General features: G+C 43.2%; 1 protein-coding gene across 2 annotated transcripts in view; it reads left to right on the top strand.

The window, feature by feature from the left end:
- ppp2r2ba (protein phosphatase 2, regulatory subunit B, beta a) overlaps positions 1-20161 on the top strand; it is a 39723-nt gene that overhangs the window by 7500 nt on the left and 12062 nt on the right. Inside the window, exon 1 of one of the 2 annotated variants that reach the window (XM_041048436.1) lies at positions 12679-12911. The exons of the other annotated variant lie outside the window; for it this stretch is intronic. Coding sequence (XP_040904370.1) covers positions 12842-12911 — 70 coding nt within the window. The 5' untranslated portion in view covers positions 12679-12841. Of the gene's footprint in view, positions 1-12678; positions 12912-20161 lie in introns of those variants that run through there. 2 annotated transcript variants of the gene reach the window in all.

Raw genomic sequence — 20161 nt, 5'->3', positions numbered from 1 at the left:
ATGAAGGTGATACAGGATGTTCCTGACCAAGAGCAGGCACTTCCTATTGACTTTCTCAAGCTAGATAAAAGTTAATAAGAAAATAGAATTAAAGATAGAAAGGCAAGAGAGCACAGAGACCCAGCTGTTGTTTCCCTCTCTGATTTCTCAGAGCTCCCCTGATCTGGCTAACATCGGTGCTCCCTGGCGATGAGGGAGTGGGCACTGCCAGAGCGGGTTTCACACGAGCCCTGAGACAGATGAGCAAAGACTCACACTGTTCTAACCCAAGTTCTCCAGGAAGAACAAACAAGGGGATCAGAATTGTATTTCCTCTGCTGGTTTCACACACATCTTTGTAGGATAGTCAAAGGGCAACACATAGACACATGCACGCATTGTAATAATTACACCCAAGCAACAATAACAATAACAATGTCATCTGCTCTTAAGAAGGTGGACAAAACAGTTTCCCAGCTGAGTCACCTCTGGGGGTTTATCTCAGCTGCCCAGAGAAACCCAACCATACCATACAGAAACAATGGCTGTGATCCAATTAGATCTCACTTTAGGTGCCCTTTTATAGTTTCCCGGCATAGTTTTTCAATATCTCTCTGAAAATAGCCATCCACTGTTGCAGAGTCATCACAGTCCTGTTTGTACAGAAGAACCTGAGTAATACGGTCGATATGGAGCTGGAATCAAAACCAAAACATGGTCTGGAGCAGAGATGACTATAGATAGAAAGATGTTTAAAAGGCGTTTGTTAGTGTTTTCTGTCTCTCAGCACCATGGACAGAGTATAGTAGCGTGTGTATATATTTGTGTAAGTGTGTGTGAGAGAAACAGACAGAGATAGACAGAGATACATGATCGCTCCTTGTGCCACACTGTAGTGAAGGCTTTTATTGTTCTACACACGAGACATGGTACTGGATAAATAATGCAGCCTAATGCTACTGTATGAGACAGCAGATAGCAGCAGTACATGAAGTACCAGCCTGTCTCTCCTTTCTGTCTCCTTTTCACTCGCTCTGCCACCCTAACTCTCTGAATGGATAGATGGTACATGATGCCACATGATGAGTCATAAATCAGCAGACCACTTCTCTCTCCTCCTGTCTCAGTGTTTTTACATTTTTGTGCATCTCCAGCTTTAGACTTCTGATATTCACAATTTCTGATAAAACAGCATCTATATGCAGAGCACTTAACACTGCTCCACACAGCAAGACACACCATATTTATAGCTGTTCTTATTATGCAGGAAAGGAAGCTGGTGGAGTTCCCCTGTGTGAACCTTATTAGTCATCAACTAGGCTCATTTAATCCAGTATAATACTCTATAAACTACTTGATAGATTCAGGAAGGGCGTGCCTAAAAAGCAATACAGTTTCATATCAGCAGTCATATATGTGTACCACCACGTATTACACAAATTATAAAGTGACTTTCTTTTGTTCAGGTGTCTGTGTCTGCCCGTCACCTCTGGAACTCAAGTATAATTGACCAGAAAATTACTGCTAACTTGTCTATATCTGCTATTTTCTTGTACTTTTCTTGTGCACTGACAAACACCACAACAGCATTTTTGTATCTTCCACTCTGCCCTACAGCCAGATACAGTCACATAAAGCTGTATCTGGAAGTACAATTGCAGTCAGCTGCTAAACCACTAAACTTGCAAAATCCATGGTACTGTACATATTCCAGACTTATGCAAATTAATCAAACAAGCCTACATGTCTTGACACAGTTCTTTAGTGAGAGAGAAGGGAAAGAAAGTCTTTGTGTTTTCTGCTCACGCCCCTTGCAGTTGTCTGAAAAAAGAGATTAAGATTAGATTGAGAAATCTGATATCTGTGGCTAAATTTAAGAACACAGAAAATTCTTTGGCAAATGAGTCCTCTCTTAATTGTCTGTTTGTAGGTCATTTTAGCCTTTTTAGTTTTTTTTCATTAATTTTTGCTCAGCCATCCTAGCAATGGGCTCTTGAGATATCAATGCTCTTTCGTTTTGGTTCAGACTGACATACTGTATCTCAATAACTAAAGGATAGATTTACATGAAATGGTACAGGCATTCATGTCCGCCGTGTAGTATAGTTTGAGTGATTTTAGCTGTAAATACTTTAACCTGAATTATAATTTCTCTCGTTTGTTAATTAAATAGTTTTGGCAAAGAGTCCTGTTGACCAGCTTTGTCTCACGGGAACCTAACCAGATTTTAAATCCCACCACTGACACCATTACCATATTCTGGATTCACTTCTCCTCCGGCGGGATTATGCAGACGTGACTGAGTGAGACTCGGTGGGATCAGCACTTGTTATCTCATTTGCTCGACAGGCTCGAGAGACAAAGGATCCCGGACTGATTTCAGTCAGAGGACAAAGGACTCCAACATGAAAAAAAAAAAAAAAAAAAGAATGAGTTCAGATTCTTCCAACACAAATGATATCTAATGAGTCTAATAAAACCTTTGAGTCACAATGTGTGAAAATCAAGGCATGTTTTGTTAAACAGCTGCAGGTCATTTAATTCAACCTTTACAAAGAGACAAACTGTTTATCTGAAAGATTGTCCAGACTGAGTATTCAATAGCCATTATCTATTAACATTTATTTTAAAATGTAATAAATATCAAAGCAATTTACTAAATTATGATTGAATATTAAAGGATGACAAAATATGGTCACCCTGGGCAATAAACAATGTTATTGATCATACAACCTGAAGACATTAACCTTTAAGTAAATGACCTTACAGTCCTATCTAGCATCCCTGGTCTGACTTTAACTCTAAAATATGTTGGTAGGCGGAGAAAGTTTGTTCCCATTCTGTTATAAATGAGCTTTGCTCTGTTTGTTCTCAGCCGTGACTCTCAATGATTAGCTCACATTGATCTGACCAAATGGCTCTGTGACCCACCTAGCATAAAATGTGTTGGGAGGCCTGGTGTGTGACAGAGTACAATACTGAGCCAAAATTAAGTTTCCAAACAGCAGCTAACTTAACACTTGGAAATGACCTACAGGAAATGTTTTTTAGGGCCAACGTGAGCCGACCCATCCATCCTGAGAAATGTTTTTCTTTAGTTTGTAATGACCTATACATTGCCTCATAGCAGGCCTTCTCAAAGTGACATTGTGCTAAACCAGTTTTGTATACTTGGAAACTTGGAATACTGGTATACTGGTAAACTTGGTATACTTGGAAATAAAGCCGCTCAGGAGAGCAGAAACATTGTAGTGATTTAGACGGCTGCGGACAGTGGGGTATATTTCATTGAGCCCATCTGGCCTGTTTGCAAGTGTTGCTGAGTCTAAGAGAGGCGGTCAGGCGGTAGAATGCAGAGAGTGATGGATGGGGTGATGGATACAGGGGGAGGGGAGAAGATGAGAGTGCAGATTTGGGGGAGAAAAGGAGCTCTTTTCCAGCAGAGCTGAATCTCAGGCTTGGCTGCGGCACACTGCTCTGCCTGTTTTCATACCAAGCACTCAGCTCTGGCTCCTAACCAGCTTCAACTTCAACCAGTGTTGAACCCCGCAACCTACCCACTTACTCTGTTTCTCTTTCCCTCTCTGATGATTTGGCTCACCCCTCTTTTTCCCCCTCTTCGTCTTTCTGACTTGCATTTGCTTCCTCCTTCCTTTGGCTTTCTCCTTTCAGTTTTTCTTACCTTTACTCTCCATTTCTCCACCTTTGTCAGGCCTTTTCTCCAGCCTTCCGGTAGTACAGAGGGGTGTGGGAAATGGCCTCCAGGTTTCCATAGTGATACTTTGTGTCCTGATGTCATTAGTATTGACGGTGTGCAGCTAGGCCAAGCTGTCCTGGCACAGGGGCTGTTTACTGTTTACCCCAAACTTAAACCATTCATTGTCACATTCACTTGTGTGTGTGTCTGTTTGTGTGTGTGTGTCACAGCACAGTTCAGACTGCCTGATTGTTACTTTTTTTATACAGATAGGGAAAATAATGAATGAATAAGCAACAGATAGAAAAAAAAGTGTTTAATTTGTGATTGTCTGATGAAAAAGCTCTTAGTGTGAGGCAGCATGGTCTGATTCCAGGAGCTGGATTTGCACCAGGGACAGGCTTGGCACGGGGGAAATGGCTGTTTCATGAAGAAACATCCCTCTGTCTCCTTGCTCACTGTATGATTACTGAAGCGTGTCTGTAAAGCACAACTCCCTGCTCGACTCCCCCGTCTCGCTCCTCGCTCATCTGGTTACTTCACTGGCTCGAGTGTCTGAGGAGATGGACGTCCTCTTAGCACCGCTCCCCCTCAGAAATGTATGTGTGTTTGCTTGTGTGACCTCATGCATCTGTGCTGAATACTCAAATCACAGGGCTGCTCCCATGTCTCCACCTCTTACAGATTGTTCATCTCAGAGCTCTCCTGCAGGCCATCAGCTGGCAGGTTGAGGCCTCTGTGTTGCCAGAGTAATTAGTTCTGCTTGGTGTCTGAAGCCAGGGGTGGACAAAATATGGATCCCATATTGATGTTGTCACATCACATGCAGGGAGAGCACGTCTACGGTGCTCACTTCTGACACATTTCACAACACTGGGCTTTTTCCTACATACATGTATAAAATCCTTTGCATCATCCTCTTGTAAATCCTTCATGTAGAAAATAATGGCTGAAGATTGACTTGGAATCTTGGAAAGACACTTCCTGCATTGACTGAAATGTGAAACGAGCCTTGTACACACACATGCACACACAGGAAATAAGTGGGAACATAGATTTGGGAAAGAAACTCAATAAATGTTCCCAAGGGTTGTTGTTATATTTCCCCCTGTCCATACTAACCAGAATGAGATTCCTTTCTGCAGTGATTTCAAAAGAAGTGAATGGGGTCAAAGTTCAGTATGAGGCTTCTGCAGTCTGTGTTAGACAAATCCAGTGGTATCTTCCAAATATTTCAGACTTTTATTATGAAATTTCCTTTCTGTCCTTCAGCAGACAGTGTTTGCTTGCTGAGCCACTGTAGATGGATATTAACACTAATTGGGAATTTTGTACTATAAGGACTAACTTTTCAAGATAGCTACTTCACTTGGCTAACTCAGACTGCTTAAGCCTCTTATTAACTTCACAATGCATTTCTACACAGAATAGGGACTGTGGATTTTATCACTTCCACTGAAATCTCAAGAAGGGAAATGGGATCTCTTCACATCCAGTATGGGCAGGAGGAGCTGTTACAGCAGACAGAAACACTTTCAGTGCACTTATGGTCATGTGAATGTTAAAGATCTGCCTCAGTTCATTTATATTTGTCCCAATTCTTTCATAAGCACAAACAAGAGATTCTTGGCAAAATATTTCCATATATCATGTTCATGTTTTGTCATTATTCAGTGTAGATCTATTTCTCTGGCTTTAACTTGATTGAATTATTCTGTGGAGCGTTACTTTTACCTTTGCATGTAATATTTCCTTTTACCAGATGGTGGTGCTCTAAGATTAGCTCTTTTACATGCTGAGGTTTTTTTTTTTTTTTTTTTTTTGGCTTATGTTACTCAAGCTCTGTATGAATCAGTGAATACTTTGTAAAGGTTAGGCAGCTGGATGGCTAGATAGATAAACAGACACATAGATGCTTCATAATGTAAACAGAATAAAAACAAACATTAGATCCCATTAAATATTAAGTCTTTATAATGCATATTATTTTCTCTCATATTACCTGAATATCATTTTACATCAACAGAAGAAAGTGCTTTTGACAGACAGCCAGCATGATAAATAGACAGATGGACACACCACTTTTGCCAGCCAGTCTCCTCACACTCTGCTATGTCAGAAATGGCGAGTCCCTGAGGCTATTTTGCAACTGAGATCCATCGTGCAAGATCAATAAATCGAGCAATAAAAATGAAGCCCTGTTCAAATGAGAAACCGGCTGGGTGAGCCCATCGACATGTTTCTATTAAAACAAGTGGCACAAATTTATTGTCACAGTGGTAGGGGCTGATCCCACCTCAAGCTCGTCTTCAAATGTGTGTGTGTCGGTGTTTGTGTGTATCTAGTTGATAGAAAAGTGTGGATGGACAGCTTGCCACCCTGTGGGCACCACGACTACAGTCTATCTGTGATCCATGCTGGCAGCTGCTCTGCCAAATGGGATTTTCCTGGAGATTACAGCCTCTAAGTGTGACACGCTTGCATGTGTTTGTCTTTGTTGTTGACGGAGTGCGTGTGAGGACTATTGTAATAAAGCCGTGAGAGCTTTTTTGTGTATTTAAGTGTGTGTGTTGTGGGGGTCTTGAGCCGAGGTGCAGGGAGAACATGTTCTGTTGTCACATGGGGCTGGTTGAAACATGACTGAATGGCTGCAGGGAACCCTCTCTGGCAAGCTGTACCGAGAAAAAGGGAGGGAATGTCTTCAGATTTGGGGTCAGGCTTTTTCCACACTGCTGCTGTTCTTATTAGCAACATCAACGCTCGCTGAATAGACACTGGCTGCCTGATACAATGGTTACCTACTACAAGACAGGGTGACTTTACTGTCTGTCAGCTGTGTAATGTTTGAGTTTCATATTGATTAAAGAGCCATAAACTGTAGGATTGTCACCTTTTTCTTCAGTGAATATGAACACTAGGAAAACAAATGATTATTTTCATTAATGTGTTGATTATGGCTGAAACGGTTTGTAGGTTAATCAAACTTTTTTTCTTTTTTTTTAGGAAGCTCAGTTGAGAGGATTTTTTTTCTTCTGTGACAGTAAATGGATCATTTTTGTCCAATATCTTCACATGTCAAAATAAGACGTGTGAAGACATTGATGTGGGTGGGCTGTAGAAAGCTTTAAAAAATTTTTTTTAAAGTTTTCTGACATTTAAAAGCCCAAATGATTAGTTGATTTATCAAGAATATCACATTTAGAGAAACCTCGGTGTGTGTGTGTGTGTGCGTGTGCATGCGTGCGTGTGTGTGTGTGTGTATAAAAATCCTATCCGGTAAAAAAAATCCTGTGTACTTATACAGTGTCCACAAAGCTGTTTCATTTTTTATTCACCTGGTTCATACTCATATGATGCTGCACCAGAATTGGCTTTTAGACCAAGCTGTGCAATATTCTAAACACATATACACATATAGATTCCCTTTTTAGGGTGGATTTTCCCTTTAACATATTTGAGTCATTTTTCTGTTTGCCTCAGCGTCTGCTCTGTGAAGAGCTGTCCACAGTCCTGAACATAAGCTGTGCATGGATTCCTGGTCATGTATGGGGAGGTGGCTTTGTAGTCACTCACTAACCTGCTTAACCTACTTTCCACATGCCGGTCTTTCATCTGTCCACAGAGAGGAAAGTGCTGTAGGATAAATATAGCATACTTAACAACACACATGCTGTCCATCCAAGCTTTCCGAGCAACACAAATGGTGCCGTGTTTTGTTGTATTCCTGTATCCTTTCTCTTAATGCATCACCGATCGTTTCACTAATGAAACCCGGCTTCACTCCCAAACATGAACTCCTCATGTTCGGCCCATTAACCCAACTGGTAGAAAACGTGTTGGGACGCGCTTGAACCTTTATTAAGATGAATATGACCAAAGTAATGACATTTTAAGATCTTAATTGTCCAATTGTGTAGACAGCTGTTGTGTTGCATTGCAATGCCAGTTCAATTGCAGTTTCCTAGCAACCAGAGAGGTACAATGGAATGATTTTCTGTTAAGTGGCATCATTTCCTCTGAGCGAGACAAGTCTGTGTATTCACAAATCAAATGTAAATCCACAATGTGAGCATGCCTCTTTACCTGTAGGCTACTATTTCTGTGGCATTGCTGATTAAAATGTGGCAACAGAAACAGTTGCACATGTGTAAGTGTGTTTTGTGTTAGGGTATGTAGACATCCATATGGGTCATGTGTGTATCTGTATACCCTTGAGGTGTGCTGGAGCCCATGAAATAGATGTGTTGCTGCAAAAACAAAAATCATTTCACTTGATTAATTTTCATCCAGAATGCTCCGTCCTGTGCTAATCATTGTACATGCATTCTTTTCAATTAATTTATTATCAAGGGAAGTGGGGTGGGAGGGTTGGATGGGGGGGGGGGGGGGGGGTTGGGGGAAGGGAAAGGAGAATCAGGGGGAAACAGAAAATCCAATCCTGCTGGTCTGAAGTCTCTGTGCAATGGAGCATTAGTCTCATTCTGATGTAATTGGAATGACACCAAGAGTAAAGCCTGCTGATTTAGGGACAGCCTCTAGGCTTGATTTAATGCCCTCTACCAAAACTATACATCCATCTTTTTATCTTTCTCTGCTTCCCTCTCCCAAGACCCTCCTTTCTCCACTTTCATATCCCTCCCCCACCCTGGCTTGCGCTCCGCTCACTCACCAGCTATACTGCCATGTATCTCCATCTGTACTCTATTAAGAGAACAGTAGCTGTATTTTATAATTTTTAAAGCCAGAAGGTTATACACTCCCAGCAGAGCATTTTACTTACTCCTAATGGCATTTACACACTTGAATGGCTGTGTTTTACTTTCACAGAGGTTATGTTTTCATACTGGAAAAAAAAAAAAAAATCTCCAGAGAAGAGTGCAAAGAAAGGGCAGACTAAGCAGGTGTATCCAGGCCAGGGTGCTGCCTCCCCAGGGTTTGCTACTGCTCAGTCCCCTGACAGATGGACTGCCAGGGCAATCCTATTACCCCCATGTGTTTAGCTGATCTTAATGCCAGGGTAGGTTGCATGGCTAATGGAAGGCAATGAATGTTTGGAGGGAGAATCTCATACTATTGGATGATGATCATCCTGATTTGTTTGATAACACGAAGAAAATCTAAAACCGGTGAAGAGCCAGTGAAAATTAGAACCATGACGACTTTGTAGCTCAGCTGGTGGACTCTGATACAGCTTGTCTCACAAAGGGATGTCATAATAAATCAGCTCAGCTGCTAAATAGGCTTTACTGTATATCTTTCACTCACTGGATTCATCCTTGACCGGCAAAGATGAAGAACGTGACTTTTTGAAATTGTGTTTATATATTTTTTTCATGTCTTCTCACTCTGGACCCAAATAGTCTCAAAATATATTTTTTGTAAAAAGCATCCTAGGACATGTTTTGTACTATTTACATGATAAATTATGGGATTTTCACAGTTTTATCAGGCTTATTGTGTGTTTGACATATAGAGTTGGGCATCAGGGGGCAGTTGGGTATAGACTGTACCCTGAAATTTGTCTCCCATTAGTTAGTTCGCCACAGTATTTGGATTGTGGTAGATATTCATTTTCGTCTCTGTTGAAAATGAAGACCATTGCAGACAATATTGTAAATCGATTAGCAGGAATACTTTTTGATAATATAAAGCCATGCTATAACAACATGGGCATTGATCCACCACTTCAGTTCAGACTGAAATATCTCAACAACTATACAATGGATTGTCATGAATCCTAATGACTTTGATGATCTGACATTTCATTGAATTTGTTTTCAGGGCATTAAAGATGTCATTTTCTAAAATACGATTAACAATATAGGTCTTAAACAGGTTTTGGATTGATCTGCCAAAACCTCACATTTTGTTGGATTAACTGGATGAAAATAATCAATATCTTAGCCGATTTAAAACTGACATTATCCAGTGGTCAATATATAATATTGACTGCAGTCCTGAGATATGAGAGTACAGCAGTGAAGATGGAGTACAACTGTGCTGTGCAGCTTTTGTGAAGTCAAATATCTATACTATGTGTGCAAGCATGTGCTTGTGTATGTTGCTTGGTATGCAGACAGCGTCTTTGCCGCCCGTGGCCCTACACCAGCATCCCCAGGTCAAGCAATTACCACACATCAAGGAAAGCAATTGGGCATGACTAAAATATCATTGCCATGTGATTGTGTCCCTATGTTTGGTGCTGCTAGAGCCTAATTTAACCCACTTTGTCCATACGATCGAGGAGAATTGAGGACACGCTCTCCAATTCTGGTGGCCCCCCTGAGCATTTACTGCAAGTCTGACACGCAGCAGCTGGGCTGTAGACGCGCTGTCACTGGTCTCTTACCCAGTGGAGTGGGAGATGGAGTGTAATGAACAAGAGAAGTGAAGTAGCAGAGAAGAACAAGTAGGTGGAGGTCTGGAGGAGGGGTGCATTAAATGAGCCGTGTGGGGTGCAGAAACTTGAGGCTTTTTGAGTAAAGGCTCTGAGAATATGTGTGTGTCCCGGGGTCACCTGTTAGGTCATGTGACTTTAAGACCCAAACTGGTTTTCAATCAGTGCTGTTGCTGTAATATACTTTCTACATGGCCCAGCAGCCTGTGTGGGCACATTTGGAAGACTGACGGGGTGAAACTGGGAGAGTGAAAATGAAAAGGGGGATAAGGGTGGACATGCAGGGGACAGAGGTAGGGAGGGAGAGGGTGAATGTTATTAGGGAGGCAGCATTGATCCCAGGCTCTGGCTCAGAGAGGCATCCTCCACTTATACCTTCATTATACAGTCAAATATGTCTGTGCCTTTAACTGCCACTCGTGCCCTTCATCTGCCTGTCTCGCTGCCTCATAATTCTCCCCTCCTCACCTCCCAACAAAATCTGACAAAGCCGAACCTCTCGTCCATGCGGCTTTGTTCTTCTAAATCCATTGTTTCACCGATTCCATTTCGATTTCATTCAGTCTTGCTGCTCAGCTGTAACTTAGCCGACGTCTTTGTGGGAGTGTGAACTGCGTGTTTCTTTTATCCTAGACCCTGTTTAAATATTGATAGAGATGGGAAGCACGGCTGACCACTCAGTCAGATCTGAGAGGGTCAAGGATGGCAGAGTTTGTCTGCAGATTTCATTAGGGGAGCAGAGGACTGTAAATATAGAAGCATGTGAATCACGGGCCTTTGCTGACGCTCCAGCAGCCTTCATTATCCCCCTGCATGTATAATGCCCCCTAATGTATTCCGATGGAGATGGAGGTTGGAGGGTGATGGGGTGTAAAATAGCGTGTGTAGGAAGGCCCTGCATTTTTTTTTTCTATGAGCAGTGTGCCTCTCTCACAGCCAGATCCCCATTAGTACAGGAGCACAGGATTGGATGTGCAAATGGTCCCGTGGATTAGAGAGCTAATGTATTTAGGAGAGGGGGCTCCACAATCTTTTTATTGCTGCTGCTGCTGCTGGTGGTGTGTGTTGAGGCTCGTGCAGGGGAGATACCTAGCCCTTTTGTGGAACTGGAGAGATTTAGGGTAAAGTGAGTAGATAAGGGTGGGGATGCTCTGCCAGCACATGCAGCCGCACTGATGCAGCACACACACACACACACACACACACACACACACACACACACACACACACACACACACACACATCAAAGATTATGGTTTGACCAGAAGAAGGCTCGTTGTGTGTGGTGTTATTAAACTCAGCATGGAAATGAGATCTTTCCAGAAAGAGGCGCAGACGGTGGCCCTACTAATCTAATTAATCAGCGTCTGGGTTTTTTTTTTTCTTTTTCTTCTTCCTTCTTTCTGGCCCTCTCTGTTGCTCTCTCCTCTCCAATCCTCTCCATAACTCAGCTCATCCTTCCCTCTGTCCTGTCTCTCTCCTTTGTGCCCTGCTGATATCTCTGAGCCTGAGCTTCATGCTCACATTCTGCAAGTGTTTGGACAGAAATGTGCCATGTCATGCGCTTCTTACAACACATCTTATAAAGCTTCTCTTGTCTTCTGGCATGAATAGCTGCTGTTAGGAAACAGCCTGTGAATGCAGAGGGAAGCAGAGAAAGTAGACTTATTGCTCAGTCTGCTCTGGCAATGTATAGAAGTCTCTGCAGCAGGGTGGAGGCATGGTGATGCAGGATCTACCAGGCTTAAGAGGCAACCTGCTACCAGGCCATAAGGCAGCTGTCGGCTTTACAGACACGAACCTGGTTGGTGGTCATCAGGCTGCGAGTGAACAGATTTTGAACTCTTTCTCTGGTGGTGGTTCGACTGAGCGTCACATTTGCTGCTTTTGGTTTTTCTTTTTTTTTTTAAAGAGCCAGCCGCCAGGCAGCATGGGAGGGGCCCTCCTCTGCTGAAGCGCAGCAGTGGCAGCAGCAGCAGCACGGTGGGTAACTACAGCACAGCTCTGCGCTATCCGGCACAGTGAGTCAGCTGAGCTGCCGGGATCACAGGCGCCGGGTCCGCTCCGAGGAGTGAGTGAATGAATGAGAGAGCAAGAGAGAAAGCGAGGGAGAGAGAGAGAGAGGAGACCTTGCAGCATCTGGAGATAGAAAGGCGAATGTGCAACTCCGGAGAGTCTGACATGGAAATACTGAAGTGATCGGAGCGAGTTGTTGACGCATAATCCCACCCGCCCCGCTGGCACTGGGAGGGGGCAAATCTAGCCTGCCTAAACTCAAATCCTCCAAAAGAGATTTACAGAGAGCTCCGCTGCGGGTTCAGCCACCTCCAAGAAGACGCAACATTTCTTTCATTTTTCACCAACTGCACCGGCGCACCGTGGTGATAATGTGTATATTTTAATATTTTTAGGGGGAGGAGATAAATACGTTCCGATGAATAATCTGAAGAAGAGGACGTAATGCGCTTTAATAATTAGGCTGTGTAATCCACTGTTGGATCCGGAGCTGTCCCTGCGTCGCGGACGGTGGGCTGTTGGATGCGTCCTGAGGTGTGAAGAGGACCTGCCCGTACCTCATCATCATCACCATCATCATTGTCATCATCATCCTCATCATCACCGGTATTTGATCGTGATTGTGTTGATTACACCGGAGATCTGGAGCCATGACAGGCCCCCCGCTGGTCCCAAAGCCCGCCTGCTGACGGTACCGGGCAGGATGGGTGCAGGTCTGCCGCTTTCAGGATCCCGAACCAGCCGATTTATCAATGGAGGAGGAGAGTGACACCCGGAAAATCAACAACAGCTTCCTTCGCGACCACAACTATGCAACCGAAGGTATTTAAACCGATGATGTTGGAAAAAAAAAAAGACTCATACTAAGCTGTTTTACCGGAGCTGCAAATGACCTGAGGCTGTAGCTACAGGGATGCTAATATCACAGCAAAAATAACTCACTGTATTGGAGCATTAAAGGAATCAGAAACATCTTTATAAGGCAAATATCACAGTAAATAAATATCCCTGTGTTAGGCTTCGCATAGATGCTATTTGGCCCGTATAAAGGTTATTTTAAACGAATTTAACCACTCTATAAGCTGCTGAAAGGATATTAAAGAAGGGATATTCTGGTCATTTAACATAAGCATTCAGATTGTAGGTTAGTGTGTGGTGTCAGTAGCAATTGACGATGAGGTGGCTTCCCATGATACCTGCTATTCTAGGATAACCATCCTGACCAAGGGGAATCAGGGCTTTAATCTGTATGGACTATGGGCAGCAAGGGAATAAAGCCTTCTTTACAGCTGCCTCAGCGTCTGGAGTCTATAGTGAGCTGGTGATGCAGTTAAAAAAGCATCAATAAATGATGAAAACAATGTATTTTGCTCATTCTGTGTTCACTTGTTGAAAGAATGAGACAGACAGGGAAGGTGGCCTAATTTGAGGAGGCAGCACATTGAAATATGGATCTCTCTCTCTCTCTCTCTCTCTCTCTCTCTCTCTCTCTCTCTCCCTCACTGCCTCTCTCTCTCTCTCTCACACACGCACCTTTTTACTGTACATCTACATAACCAAGCACTGAACAATAGCTCTGCAACAAACAGAGCTATAAATGCTGCTCCTGCACACGAGCGTGTTTCCCCCTCATTGACCACACATCAGCCTCTTGATTATCAGCCTGTTAACTGTTTGATGCTTAATAGTTCCCTTATGTTCCACCAATCAGCCCCACCTGTCTCCCACAAGCTGCTTAGATCACCCATCAACATAAAACACTGATTTACAGTGTTTTTAAAAGTTATCACTAATCTCATTACCACCCCTGGTCAGCACGTACTGATTATGTAGATGAGTTATGGACATTAAGACTGCTGAGATCATAAAGCATTGGCGACTGAGGGCTTTTCATATTGCTGAAATGTATTTCTGAAAGTAGCAGTTCTAAACATCAGTGTATATATTTTTTTTAACCACAGATAAATACAAGATTTCAATCAACCTTTGTTTACAGAAGTAAACGTCTGCAACTAATGATTACCTTCATTACTGATTAATTTGGTGATTATTTTCTGGATTAATTGGTTAACTGCTCTGTCAATTAAATGTGAAAAATGTAAATTATCCTTCCAACCAGCTAAAGGTGATTGTATTCAGACTGCTTGTTTTACTCAACCAACAGTCCAAAACCTAAAGATTTCATTTTGTATACGACAAAGAAAAGCATTAAATCTTCACACTTGAGAAGCTGGAACACCAGCAAATATTTGGCATTTTTGCTTGAAAAAGGACTGAAATGATGAATTGGCCATCAAAATAGCTGGTGAAAAAGATTTTCTACCATTTGACTACTTGATTAATCAACTAAGCATTGCAGCTTAGCTTATTCTGGTATTCTTAACAGATAATTTATTATTAAACTGTGCAGACATTTGGTTTTTGTCTTTATTGTTTAGCGTAAATTCAGTGCACTATGCTTTATTTTCAGACTGGTCATTTGTATTAATAGTCTCTGCAGCGCTGGGGAAGCCTTAAATCCATTTCACGCCAGACACATTTTTACCACCCACTTACCATGAGGTTTAGAAAGAAACAAAATCGGACAAAATAGAAAGATTTTAATTTGAAAATATGATGGATCATTCCTTAACTGAGCAATCACAGAGCTCCTTCACACCACTTATCCACAGGGTAGTAAAACAGTGCAGAATAGAGGTTGTTGGAGGGTATGTGTGGCTGCAGGGTGGGTCAGAGCCACAATTGCTTCTTGCCTTTGCCATCAGCTCCGGTTACTGATGCCACTGCAAGCTGGAGGAGAGACAAAGTCAGAGCTCAGAAGACAGACTCATTCTCACAGCTTCTCTCACTTCTTTCCTCAATGTTTTTTTTCTCCTTCTTCATTTAAATACAGGAGAGCATCATCATTTGCTCAGCTCCCGGCACTTACAGATGATTCCCTGTCACTGCTAAACACACAGTCACTGGTTCATAGCGAGAGGAAGTGAAGTGGGGGGTGGGAGTGGGTGTGATAGATATCTTTGTTTGATGTATATGCTGTGATGAAAAACAGGAGGGGAGCTTCTCCCTGTCTCTCCGTCTCTCTGTCTCACTCTTTCACTCTGTCTCAGTCATTTGATCAAGAGAAAGTGGATTAGAGTTATACAGGTTGTAAAATGTGTCTCCTTAAAGCAAAGGACTGTCTAGTCTGCGACCCATCTGGGCTTTTCAAAGCAGGGAGAGTCTACTTTTGTTGTTTTTTATAGCTATAATTTATGACTGATTGTCACACCTCATATATCATGAATGTGTGTGTGTGTGTGTCCATTCACACTCTCACTCCACATCTCCTAAATGGCATGAAGTCAGTCGGTAGCCAAAGATCATACGGGCCGGTGTCTGGGTCCATCGCCCTTCCTCATAAATTCACTAAAGTGCACATGTTACATCAGGCCCAGTCCATTCAGACCACACACACACACACACACACACACTGACACTGACACACTCATACATACATACACGGGTCCCTGATGAGTGGTGGCGGCGAGCTGGTAAGAGTTTCCCTCGGGCTGCGCTTGCCCACAGCAGCAGGACACTTTAATGATGTCACATTTTAATGATGTCACTGTCGCTGACCTTTGCCTCGCACCAATCCCACGCCTCAGTGGGTCTGTGGGTGGTTACATTGACTCTGTGTGTACACACTGATGTGAGCAAAGCTTTGCTGGTCATTTATAGTCAACCTTAAAGCAAAGTTTCCAGAAACATCATTGTTTTCTAGATGAAAGAAAATGACGGTACAGTCTAATTTGCATTCACCAGCCGCCTGCAGATGACACATTGGGCTAATGGTGATAGGATGGATGGTTCTGGGCTGTGTGTGTGTGTGTGTGTGTGTCTCACTGCAGTTGTGTTGAGTCAATGGACTGTTACACCCCTACAACATGGGTCTCAGTTAATTTTCATGATCTCCGTCTTGAATGCGTTTGATAATGGATGAAATAGTCACATAACAGAACACCACACTGGGTGTAAAAATGTAAATAGCTTCCTTGCTGTGAGGCAGGACCTAACCTAATGTCTGCTTTGGTATTGATTTCTGGTCTTTTACAATTTAGCCACCGGAACAATGACCTAAAGATCTATTGGTAGGACATGTAATCCCTTCCTCCCTCTCTCCCCTGCCCCCTCTGTCTCTCTCTCTCTCGCCTTTGCTGCTTATATGTGTGTCTGATGCGAGTACAAGCTTGTGTGTGATGTGACCCCTTTAGCCCCGCTGAATACTGATTCGGTCCTGTAACAGAGAGCTCACCGCCTTTATTGTTGCTGCTGATGAGAGCAGAGGCGAGTCTGGTTGCTTGTGCCAAGGCAAACGGCCTGGGGCCACACTTTAGGACCCGGGCATAAAAAAAGACTTAGCCCACTATACCCCCAGGTCCCATTCATTATTCACTACGAAACACTCAAAACGCAGAGCCCCGCCTCGGCACATAGCACAAGAAAGATAATGTCTATGTGTGTGCATGTGGGGGTGGTGGGCGCTTAATGGCAAGCTGTGAAGTTGGGGCGAGTCACACTCCTTATTCAGCAGCTGCTTTCATCCCCTGATTAGCTTCTTATTAAGTCTGCAGCTCCATGAAAATTTAATGAGAATTTATTAAAGAATACCCTTGGTGTTGCTACTGTAGGATGATTGCAAAAATATCCTATTTCTCAACTGCAAAATAGCTTCCTGGTCAGTGGATTTGAGGTGCTGCTGTGATAGATGTACTGTGTGTGAGTCATCCGGTGCACTGCTAGCCTGCAGGCTGAGCAGTGTTTGACCTTTCTGGACTTTGTAATGGGATACATTTGTAAGTTTTGATAGTTAATTTCTGTGTCCTGTGTGTCGCGGAAGCGACGTCACTCGAAATGCTTCATGTTTTGGTGATAAGGTCACTGTAGATACAGGATGTCAGTCTGTACAGCAGCATCCTCGTCTTTGATTCATTCCAGCCTTGAAAACAAGGAAGATGAAAGGGATTGCACCAAAGCAGCACAGACAGACAGATACAGAGGGAGAGACAGCTTTTGTTTTGGTGGTGGATTATAATTCTGCGTGCCCCCGCTTCTCCCACCATCCCCCACTTCTACATCTTCAATTTCTAAGAGAATACCAAATAACAAGCATTTGGAATGATTCCTCTTGGTATTCAGCTTCGTGCTTGCAGGGATCGATCACTTATCTCTCTCCTTTTTGCCACCTCTCCTCTTCTTCTGTTTCGTCTTCTGTGTTGTGTCTGTAGTCAGATGTGTGCCACACCGATGTGTTAATGAAGTGTGAGAAGTGAAGCAATAACATGTCTCGCCCATTTCACCCTCAACTCCCTGTGGGGAGTGTGGGGATACAGAAAAGCACACGCACACATATACATACGTGCACAAAAAGAGTGCGCACACACTCAGACAAAACACACACACACACATACACACACTCTGTCTCAGTCTCAAGGGACTGATCCTGGAGAAACCAGGTTAATTAGCTTGTTCACTCCAGATCTTACAAAGAGTCATGCTCTTCAGAGTCTTGCTCTTCAGATGAAGAGAGCTACGCTGTGCTCTGTTGCTTTGTGTGCAGCTAATAAAGCTTAATAAACCCTTAATCATATGGCTGGGTACCAGACCAGTAGGTATCAGGGCTTATTCAAAATTTTGATTGATCTCCATTGTTGCTGGTGTGAAATGAAGCCGTTATCAGCTGCTTATTCAGCACAGAAATGCTCTTTATGTCTTCATGGACAAAATCTGCAATAGATGCATGTGTGCGTTCATGTTCCTGGGAAAAAAAGAAAAAAAAAGAAGTGCTGACTGATATATATTGTTGATTATCATTAAACAAGAGAACGAGAGCGACGAGTGAAAGAGACTGCGAGAACGGGCCTGAATTATCCCCCGGCCTGATCCTTTGACGCAGGCGGCTCAGCACAAGTGCTGTAATCCTCTCCTCTCCACGTCTAACGCTAACAAAGCGTTTACACGACACCATGTTGCTCACGTCCCTCCCTGTACCTGGAATTACTGCACACCACTTACGCAACTAGATTTCCATGCAGTCACACCGTTTTGGGTCTGTGTGTCTTACACAACCCTCCAATGCCACCAGATCAAGCCTCAGTTTTTTTTTTTTGTTTTTTTTTTGTTTTTTTTTCACCCCTGACAGGATTATGCGCTCTCTAGAGGTCAGACAGGGTACTCCTATTTTGGTCTTTGCTTGTGTCTGTACTGATGAGACTCACTGTACGATCTTTTTGTTGACCTACTTAGAGCAACAAACCTTCATCAACAGACTGTCCCCCTCTCACAATCATTTCTTTTCGTGGCCCCTTCTGTTATTCGTGATAGATGTTGCATGCTCGGGCGTCTATAAATACATTCAATATCCTCACTTCCCTCCCTGTGCTTCTGGCTCCTCGTGCACGGTTTTCATTCCAGAATCAATGCATATCTGTGTTTCCATCCAATTGGTTGGACGCCCAATTCTATATTGCATGCTGAAGGGTGTTATTGCAGGTTCAGATTGGAGAATAGAAACAGATAAGAGCAGTGCCTGTTTTATTTCTCTCGTACATACACGCATCACAGAAGCAGGACAACAGGCTTGTCTGCGTTATTGCTGGTGATGGATGTGTGTTATCTCGAGCATCTCTCTGATGTGTCAAGAAGTGCTGACCTGTCTGTGTCAGACCTGGCTGGCCACGGGATTTATGGGCTTCATCTGGTTATTGTCTGCTGATGAAGCGTGTGTGTGTGTGTATGTATGTGTGAGAAAGAGAGAGAGGTAGCGTGCGTAAGTACACATTCGATCAGCCGAATCACCAGCCTGCTGCTAATCCCACTCCACCTTGAACTTGCTGATACTCACGTAATAAAAAATCTGATCTGATGCAAGCGGAAATCATTCAGGAGACACCGCCCACCTGCAGCTCTGCTGTTAATCAGAATCAGTTGGTTCCCTATAATGAAATTTCATCTGAAAAAAAACCCCTGCATGTTGCTATTCAAAGATAATTCCATCAGTGGCTAAGGTTTAATAGATTGCCTTGTCTGGTTTGAATACATTTGCATGAGGAAAAACTCATTTAGGGAAACGGTCCATCACGTTACTTGGAGTTTCAGCTCACTGGTTCTCCATTCACTGCAATGATTGAAGGATGTATCCGTGTGTAAACTCGTTAAACGGCATCCATCAATTACTGTTTCTCCTCAGTGACCTAATGTGTTGATGATGAGGGAAGGAGAGAGGGAGTGGGAGAGATGGGGAAAAAAGAGGGGAGTATGAAGGACAAAAAGAAAAAGAGAGAGAAAGAGACAGGCTTTGATTCAAGAATGCTGACTGCTAAGCCGATTCCATTCGATACACACCAGTGGCTTTGGCTCAATGGTGCTGGGGAAGACACTATTGTGTGCTGTGTGTGTCTACATATGTGTGTGTGTGTTGGGGGGTTAGCACATGCACATCTCTGTGCATTCACAGGACTGATACATGCAGATATAGAAAGACAGATAACTGTAGTGTGTGTTTTTTAATGCGTGTGTGTGTGAGGGTGTATGCAACAACAATATGGTGTGTCAGTGGGGTTCTGTAGTCCAGTCCAGGCCTGTAATTAGGTCAGTGTGTGTCTTGTCTGTGAAATGTTATTAGTTTCTAGATTCAGATATGATTAGGATTGGCCCCCCACCTCACGCCAATATCAACACATGGCCACAAGAATCCCTCTGGTCCCATCTCTGAATGTGGCTTTCTCTTCAACAATTAAACGAAACAAGGGGAAGACACACACACACACACACACACACACACACACATACACGCACACACACACTCACAGACACACACATGACGGCATGACGCTTAGTCATTTCCACCATGCACAGCAGCTTTATGTGAAGAGATGGGCCAGCCTACAGGGACTCTATTGTCTGAAGTTGTGTGCTGCATTTAACTGCACACTCTCCCCCAGATGCAGTGGCAGGTTTTCACTCTATTGCAGCACTCTCTCTGTCTGCTGAATTACAGCTAGCATCAGCAACTAAGTCTGAGAGCTATTGGC

Source organism: Toxotes jaculatrix, chromosome 10 (genome assembly GCF_017976425.1).
Source record: "Toxotes jaculatrix isolate fToxJac2 chromosome 10, fToxJac2.pri, whole genome shotgun sequence".
NCBI lineage: Eukaryota > Metazoa > Chordata > Actinopteri > Toxotidae > Toxotes > Toxotes jaculatrix.
Note: the sequence above shows the minus strand (reverse complement) of the source record. Positions and strands in the feature narration are given on the sequence as shown.